General features: G+C 50.9%; 1 protein-coding gene across 2 annotated transcripts in view; it reads right to left on the bottom strand.

The window, feature by feature from the left end:
• Positions 1 to 1,036: 1,036 nt before the first annotated feature.
• The window catches only part of ASF1B (anti-silencing function 1B histone chaperone), a 22,670-nt gene continuing 15,237 nt past the window's right edge, over positions 1,037 to 8,469 (bottom strand). Inside the window, exons 2-4 of one of the 2 annotated variants that reach the window (XM_011981781.1) lie at positions 5,911 to 6,026; positions 3,057 to 3,233; positions 1,040 to 2,195 (exon numbers count right to left, since the gene is read on the bottom strand). In XM_011981781.1, coding sequence (XP_011837171.1) covers positions 1,989 to 2,195; positions 3,057 to 3,233; positions 5,911 to 6,026 — 500 coding nt within the window. In that variant the 3' untranslated portion in view covers positions 1,040 to 1,988. Of the gene's footprint in view, positions 2,196 to 3,056; positions 3,234 to 5,910; positions 6,027 to 8,469 lie in introns of both variants that reach the window. The other variant, XM_011981780.1, reaches the window with a different exon arrangement.

Below are 8,469 nucleotides of genomic sequence, written 5' to 3'. Positions count from 1 at the left end.
CTGGGAAGGGGCGCTCAATGTCCACCCCTTTGCTGGGTCCTAGCCCTGGGCTCCTGCCAGTAGTAAGAGCTGGCACCCACTTAACGCTCCTTCGCACCACACTCCCATCGCGTAGGTGCTACCATCATCACTCCCATTGCACAGATGAGGAATCTGGGGTACAGCCAGGCAGATTCCCTGCTCCCATTCCCCGTCTGTATTTCCTGTCGGCAATGCAAAGGGAACCTGCCCCTTCCTTCGGGATCCTCTTTCAGTACACACTTAGCCGAGGACAGTCGAGGTTTCCCAACTGCGACATTACTGACGGTGGGGCTGGATCATTCTCTGCTGGGGGGTGTCTTGCGCACCACTGGGTGTTGAGCAACATCCCCCGCCTGTACCCACTGGATGCCAGTAGCCCCTCCTCTTTTCCTGCTGGCTCTGGCAACCGCTGTCTCCTGACATTGGTGAATGTGCTCTGCGGGGCCGAACTGCTCCTGATTGAGAAGCACTTAAGAGAGGGTCAGGGGAGGGGAGAAGTCAGGTCACCCCGACACGGAAGGGCTAGCTGGGCTCAACTGCAAGCCGATCTGCTGCTTAGACTTGAACAGCCTACGCCCTCTCCAGCTGCTGTCTGCACCCATGTTCCCAGATCAACCATGGTTCCAGGGAGGGAGAGTCAGAGCCTTTCTGTGAATTATGCGAAAATGGCTGACCACTCGGCCTCTGGATGGTTACATGGTTAAGGTTTAGTAAAATTTAATAAAAGCATTGCTGTTTATGTGTTGGGATCACGATGTTAATTTCTTCCTGTGGGTCAAGGGCAGTCTGAAAAATCACTGATTATAATCTATCTGCAGGACAGCTGGTTTGCTTAAATTTTGACAAAAACCTCTTCTGGAACCTCAGTCTGGAATACTGTAGAACCAATTAAGACTGGAGTAGGAAGCTGGGAAGAAGATATGGGACAGCCCATCCACTGGACAGGTCAAGAGACCACTTCTGGGGGAGAGTGGACAAAGTTGCTTCAGTCCACACAAGACAAAAGCACAAACAATCATTCTAAACGAAGTGCTTTTAATTTTCAGACCAACCAAACATTTTTAATATAAAAACATTTTAATAATATACAAACAGCAATCACAACAGCATCCACATGGCAGCAAGGGGACCAGGGCACAGAGAGGGAGAGCAGGCTGGGGAGGGACGGTTTTCAGGGTCCCAGTTGCTTCCCTGGCTTGAAATCACCCTGGTCCTAGCCGAGAGAAGATTAAGGCTGCCAGAAGCAGAGGGTCCCTGACCCCGACCCAGAGACAGACTGCGCAGGCAGGCCCTCTGACACCATCTTCCAACCAGAAAAAGCCAGATCCATTTAGGAGATAACAGGAAGGTGGCTGTGATTGACAGGAAAGGCAACATGGTTCCTCAGCATCCTGCTGATCACACCTCTGGGAGCAGAGTTTTCCAGGGGCTGCTGGATTGAAGAGGACCTAAGAATCTTCCTGGGAGCAGGACAGAAATGGGATCTAAGTCTACCTAACCAAGATTCCTGCCTGTGACACCAGAAAGCTGGAGTGGATCTGCTCAGTGTACGGGAAGAGAAAGGAATGACAGAACCTTTGGCTCAGCAGGACCAGAGCCTTGACGGGCACTGACCAAGAAAGCCTCTAGGCAGGCCAGGGAGGTCTGTCGGAAAGCTTTGGGTCAGTGGTACTCAGGGGTGCACAGTGGCACAATGGCCTTAGGTAGAATTTATGAAGACGAAAAGAACACAAGTCAGAAAGAATTTAGAACTGAAGTACCTGCTTCTTATAGGCCTGTACAGGAAAAGCGAGATCATCCTTCTGGCCAGGACTAGAGGAGTCCCGAGGCCTGTTCTTTCCTAGGGGCTGAGTTTGACAGACCTGGATGCAGCTGACGGCCCCCAAAGTCCTCTAGATGGGCCCTGCAGGACTTGCTGGGAGGCCTGGTTGCCCCTCCTGGTGTGCTGGGACACTGGGTTCCTGCAGTTAGATGCAGTCCATGGAGTTCTCAGGGAGGAGGCCAGGGATGCAGCCAGGGAGGCCCAGGCCCTTGATAGGAGTGCAGTTGAGTGGGAGGCTGCAGCCCAGGGAGGGGTCCTGGGTCTCTATGGCCTCCAGCCTGTCCGTGTTGTTGTCCCAGTTGATGTGGAAGCGGGTCACCCGGGGGTTCGAGGCCAAGATGTTCCGCTGGAGCTGGGGCAGAAAGAGGAACGTCAACCCTTGTTGACATGCCCTCTCCTTGCTCCCATAGAGCCAGGACACCCCCAATCACCCATCTGAAGCCCAGCAAGAGCAACCCACATATGGAACTCCAGAAAACACCTGTGCACTATGATTTAGGGCTAGGACCTATCTTTTTGTTTTTTGAGACGGAGTTTCGCTTTTTTTGCCCAGGCTGGAGTGCAATGGTGTGATCTCGTCTCACTGCAACCTCCACCTTCCGGGTTCAAGCCATTCTCCTGCCTCAGCCTCCTATGTAGCTGGAACTACAGGTGCATGGCACCATGCCTGGCTCATTTTCTTATTTTTAGTAGAGACGGGCTTTCATGTTGGCCAGGCTGGTCTCGAACTCCTGACTTCAGGTGATCCGACAGCCTCGGTCTCCTAAAGTGCTGGGATTACAAAGTGTGAGCCACTGCACCTGGCCCAGGACCTATCTTTTTTTTTTAAGGGACAGTCTCTGTTAGCCAGGCTAGAATGCAGTGGCATGATCTGAGCTCACTGCAGCCTCAAACTCCTGGGCTCAAGTGATCCTCCCACCTCAGCATCCAGAGTAGAGTACTCCACCCATGTCTGGCTCATTTTCTGAGGTGGGGAGGGGGTAGGGACAGGGTCTCGTTATGTTGCCCAGGCAGGCCTATCTAATCTTAATTCTCTAAGACATGCCTTTGAGAAACAAAGGCCTTTTTATCCTATTCTAACTCAGTAGTGTAAGAACTGAACATTACTTGAAAACCTTAAGAAGTAACCTTGACTCCCAATTTGAATGGCTGAACTCCCCCCCAAGTATAAAGAATGGCCTTGTGGGAAGCAGGAAGTGGAAACAGGACCCACCTGGGAGAAATCTGGCTTCATGGGTGGGTTCTCACGCAGCTCGGGGTTGAGGTACTCGTTGTTGACATAGTAGCCTACTCGGATGAACTCCTGTCCGTGGTAGGTACAGGTGATGAGGACTACGGTCACACCCACGGCATCAGTCTCTGGGATGAGGGATGGGTTGGGGGCATCAGCCTAGGGGAGACACATCCTAGGCCTTAGCAGTGCCACAGCCATGCCTCTATGTCATTAGTAGAAACATTCCCAAGCAACATGTATTTACTGAGCAAAAAGTATGCTCTCTGCCCTCAGTTTTCTTTTTTTCAACCTCTGCCTCTCGGGTTCAAGCAATTCTGCCTCAGTGTCCCAGGTAGCTGGGACTACAGACGCACACCATCACACCCGGCTGACTTTTTTTTTTTGTTGGTATTTTTTTTTTTTACATGGAGTTTTGCTCTGTTGCCCAGGCTGAAGTGCAATGGTGGGATCTCAGCTCACTGCAACCTCCACCTCACAGGTTCAAGCGATTCTGCTGCCTCAGCCTCCCGAGTAGTTGAGATTACAGGCGCCTACCACCACGCCTGGCTAATTTTTGTAGTTTTAGTAGAGTTGGGGTTTCGCCATATTGGTCAGGCTGGTCTTGAACTCCTGACCTCAAGTGATCCACCCATCTTGGACTCCCAAAGTGTTGGGATCACAGGCATGAGCCACCGCCCCCAGCCTTTTTTTTTTTTGGTTACGGAGTCTTGCTCTCTCTCCCAGTCTGGAGTGCAGTGGCGTGATCTCGGCTCACTGCAAGCTCTGTCTGCCTCCAGGGTTTACGCCATTCTCCTGCCTCAGCCTCCCAAGTAGCTGGGACTACAGGCACCTGCCACCACACCCGGCTAATTATTTTGTAGTTTTTAGTACAGACGGTGTTTCACCGTGTTAGCCAGGATGGTCTCCATCTCCTGACTTCATGATCCGCCCACCTCGGCCTCCCCAAGTGCTGGGATTACAGGCGTGAGCCACCGCGCCCAGCCTACACCCAGCTACTTGTTTTTATTTTTTCTAGAGATGGGGGTCTCGCTATGTGGCCAGGCTGGTCTGGAACTCCTGGCCTTAAGCAATCCTCCTGCCTCTGCCTCCCAAAGTGCTGGAAGCCACCACACCCGGCCAGAATCTACATTTGACAACTCAGGCAGGGTGCTGCATGAGATCCACTTGGGAGTTACGGTCTATCCTCATTCATTATTCATGGGGTCCATAGGTGCAAGTTCACCTACCTGCTACATTTATCTGTAACCCCAAGATGAATACCTGCGGTGCTTTCACGGTCACTTGCAGACATGCACAGAACAGGGAAAAGCTAGAGTTAGCTACCACGCCTGTTCCTACCTGAGGTCAAATAAGGCAACGCTCTGTCTTTTGGTCTCAGTTCTTACTGTGAATGAGCATCCTTTCCTCAGCCTACTTAGTGCTACCTTTTTTCCATGTTTTGTGCTTTTTGTTGGTGAGTTTGCTGTCTATGATGGCACCCAAAGGTAGTGCTGAAGTGCAGTGTAGGGTGCAAGAAAGGCCTTATGGAAAAAATGCATATTAGAGAAGCTTCATTCAGGAGAGTTATAGTGCTGTTGGCTGTGAATTCAACATAAATGAACCACAGTATATATTAAATAAGGTGTCTTTTTTTTCTTTTTTTTTGAGATAAGTCTCTCGCTATATCACACAGGCTGGAGTGTACCGGTGTGATCTCAGCTCACTGCAATCTCCACCTCCCGGGTTCAAGCGATTCTCCCACCACAGCCTCCTGAGTAGCTGGGGTTACAGGTGAGCGCCACCACACCTGGCTAATGTCTGTATTTTTAGTATAGATACGGTTTCACCATGTTGGCCTGGCTGGTCTCGAACCCCTGACCTCAGGCGATCCACCCACCTCAGCCTCTCAAAGTGCTGGGATTATAGGTGTGTGCCACCATACCCGGCCTGGTGTCTTTCAACAGCAACACACATACAAGTTTACGTATTGACTGGCTGACGAAAACGTGACTTCCAACAATCTAACCTTGTATTTACCCTGGGGCAATGGTTCAGTACTCACTAAATCAGTGTTCGCGGCAACTTTATAGAACATAACTCTTGTGAATAACGAGAATTGACTGTAAATCAGTGACAGCTTTGACACAGAGGTGGGGAAGGGACGGCCTGAGAGCCTCTGAGAGGTCAGATAGTTCCTGACAGTAGAACTAGGATTTGAACCTGAACTTTAAAATTTTCTTTTAATTGATTGATTGAGACAGGGTCTCAACTCTTTTCTTTTTTTCTTTTTTTTTTTTTTTTGCTGTATTACCCAGGCTGGAGTGCAACGGTGTGGTCTTGGCTCACTGTAGCTTCCACCTCCCAGGTTCAAGTGATCCTCCCATTTCAGCCTCCCAAGTGGCCGAGACTACAGGCATACACCACTATGCTCTGCTGATTTTTACGTTTTTTGTAGAGCTGGGGTCTCACTATATTGCCCAGGCTGCTCTCACACTCCTGGCCTCAAGCAGTCCTGCCACCTTGGCCTCCCAAAGTGCTGGGATTACAGGTGTGAGTCACTGTACCCGGCCTCTGTTTTTTTAATACTTGTTTTTTCCTTTTTTTAGAGACAGGGTCTCGCTGTGTTGTCTAGGCTGGAGTGCAGTGGCTCAATCACAGTTCACTGCAGGCTCGGACTCCTGGGCTCAAGCAATCCTCTCACCTCAGCCCCTGGAGTAGCTGGGTCTATAGGCGTGAGCCTCTGTGCCCAGCTGAACTTGAACTTTTGATTCCTGAAGCACTCTGTGGGATTTCAGGTAAAAGAGGATGTTTCTAGGAGTCAAGAGCTAAAGGCCTAAGGCCTCATCTTTCTTACCTGAAAGACAAACATGTGTCTCCCTGCTGGTACAGGGCCCACCAGCACCGAGTCTAGGATCTGATCAAACTCCTCACTCTCAGCCGAGCCAACATAAATGATCTTCCACTCCAGGTCTGCAAAGACATAGGAGGGTTAATGAATTGAAATAGCTCAACAGCAACAAGGCAGGGAAAGGCTCTTGTATTCATTTTTCTTTTTTGAGATGGAGTCTCATTCTGTCATCCAGGCTAGAGTACAGTGATGCGATCTCGACTCACTGCAACCTCCGCCTCCCAGATTCAAGTGATTCTTGTACCTCGGCCTCCCGAGTGGCTGGGATTATAGGTGCCCACTGCCACACCTAGCTAATTTTTTTTTTTCTTTTTTGAGATGGAGTTTCACTCTTGTCACCCAGGCTGCAGTGCAATGGTGTGATCTCGGCTCACTGCAATCTCTGCCTCCCAGGTTCAAGTGATTCTCCTGTCTCAGCCTCCCGAGTAGCTGTGATTACAGGCGCCTGCCACCATGCCTGGCTAATTTTTGTATTTTTAGTGAGAGACAGGGTTTCACCATGTTGGTCAGGCTGGTTTAGAACTCCTGACCTCAGGTGATCCACCCGCCTTGGCCTCCCAAAATGCTGGGATGACAAGTGTGAGCCACTGTACCCGGCTTTTTTTTGTATTTTTAGTAGAGATGGGGTTTCACCATGTTGGCCAAGCTGGTATCCAACTCCTGACTTCAAGTGATCTGCCTGCCTCAACCTTCCAAAGTGGTGGGATTACAGGTGTGAGCCACTGCGCCCAGCCACATCTTGTATTTTATTTTTACTATTTTTCAAGGCAGTCTCCCTCTGTTGCCCAGGCTGGAGTGCAGTGGTATGTTCATGGCTCACTGCAGCCTCAACCTCCTGGGCTCAAGCGATCCTCCTGCCTCGGACTCCCACCATGTTGGGAATACAGGTGTGGGCTGCTGTGCCCAGCCTTGTGGTAATTTTAAACAGAACCTTAATATATTAGAAGATTCTTATTCCATCCATCAGACACTTAGCGCCAGGCAGTGCAGTCCTGAATGCTGAGGTGGGCACGAAGCTCTACCTCCATTAGGGAATTCTGTTTTGTAAGCCTAGCTATGACAGATGACCTTGACTGTACCTCTGGGGAAACCTGGGCCTCTCAAGGCCTGAGCGTGAACTGTATGGCAGAGGCTGAATTAAGAGCCACATGACACAGACGTGCTGAGAAAGGAATGGCAGGGGGTTGGGTCATTTCAGGGCCCTGCCCACTGGGTGCTGGGATAGGAAGCAGCATCCTCTTTCACACACAGGGACTGGTGCCACTCAACGAAGTAGATCCCTCGACAACTGGGGCAGGGCGGCAGATTCCAATCTGGCAGGAGAGCCAGCCCGCAGGAGGGGGAAGGTGAGGCTGCTTAGGGAGCCAGCCACCCTGGTCTTCCAGATCTGGCACTAAGTCATGCCTACTTAGAGACATTTGGGCGACTCAGTCAGCAAATGCGGCATCCCGGGGTGATCCTCCGAACGCTTTTTTTTTTTGAGACGGAGTTTCGCTCTTGTTGCCCAGGCTGGAGTGCAGTGGCACGATCTCGGCTCACTGCAACCTCTGCCTCCCAGATTCCAAGTGATTCTCCTGCCTCAGCCTCCCGAGTAGCTGGGATTATAGGCGCCAGCCACCACAGCTGGCTAATTTTTTGTGTTTTTAGTAGAGATGGGGTTTCACCATGTTGGCCAGGTTGGTCTCGAACTCCTGACCTCAAGTGATCCAGCCACCTCAGCCTCCCAAAGTGCTGAGATTACAGGTGTGAGCCACCACGCCCAGCCTCAAACCCTAACTCTTGCACCCCATCCAGCAGGAGGGCCCCATCCCCTGAGTATGCTCCATCGAGATGAAAGGCAAGTGCTTATGGAGCGCCTGGCTGTCAGCTGTGAATCACAGGGAATTCCGGAGACCATGGCCTCTTGCAGGAGGTCCAAGTGTATCAGGGGCAAGGTCATGCTGGTACAGGGAGGCTTGGCAAGAGGCTCGAAACTTATTTTCGGCTCTTTAGAAATTACACAACCCTTCAGCTCTAGCAGCTGGGGGAAGTTTCACAAGTTGTGATTTTCACAGGAAGCAAACTCTCTCAGAAGCTCCCTATTCCTTGGTCCAGTGTCCCACAAAAGCATCCAACTTTGGAAGCACACTGCTGCTGGGTCATGACTACAGAAGCTTGTCACCTGAGTCCCAAGCCCTTCTTTGATGCACTGGCTGCCCGTCCCTTTGTGGTTTCACTCAGGAACCCTACAGCAGGTCTGTCTGTAGGATATGGGTGACCACTGAACTCATGGGTGTTTCGTCGAACTAGCCTCTTATTATTTGCAGGGAGGAAGTTGACTTTTTTCCCCTAGAGATGGGGTCCTGGTCTGTCACCCAGGCCGCAGTGCAGTGGCGCAATCATAGCTCACTGTAGCCACGAATTCCTGCGCTCAAGTGATTCTCCTGCCTTAGCCTCCCAAGTAGCTGGAAACACAGGCTTGTGCCACACACCCAGGTAATTTTTCTTTTTTTTTTTTTTTTGAGA

This window comes from Mandrillus leucophaeus, unplaced genomic scaffold, assembly GCF_000951045.1.
Source record: "Mandrillus leucophaeus isolate KB7577 unplaced genomic scaffold, Mleu.le_1.0 Scaffold230, whole genome shotgun sequence".
Lineage (NCBI taxonomy): Eukaryota > Metazoa > Chordata > Mammalia > Primates > Cercopithecidae > Mandrillus > Mandrillus leucophaeus.
The sequence above is the reverse complement of the archived record's forward strand: the minus strand, read 5'-3'. Positions and strand labels throughout refer to the sequence as shown.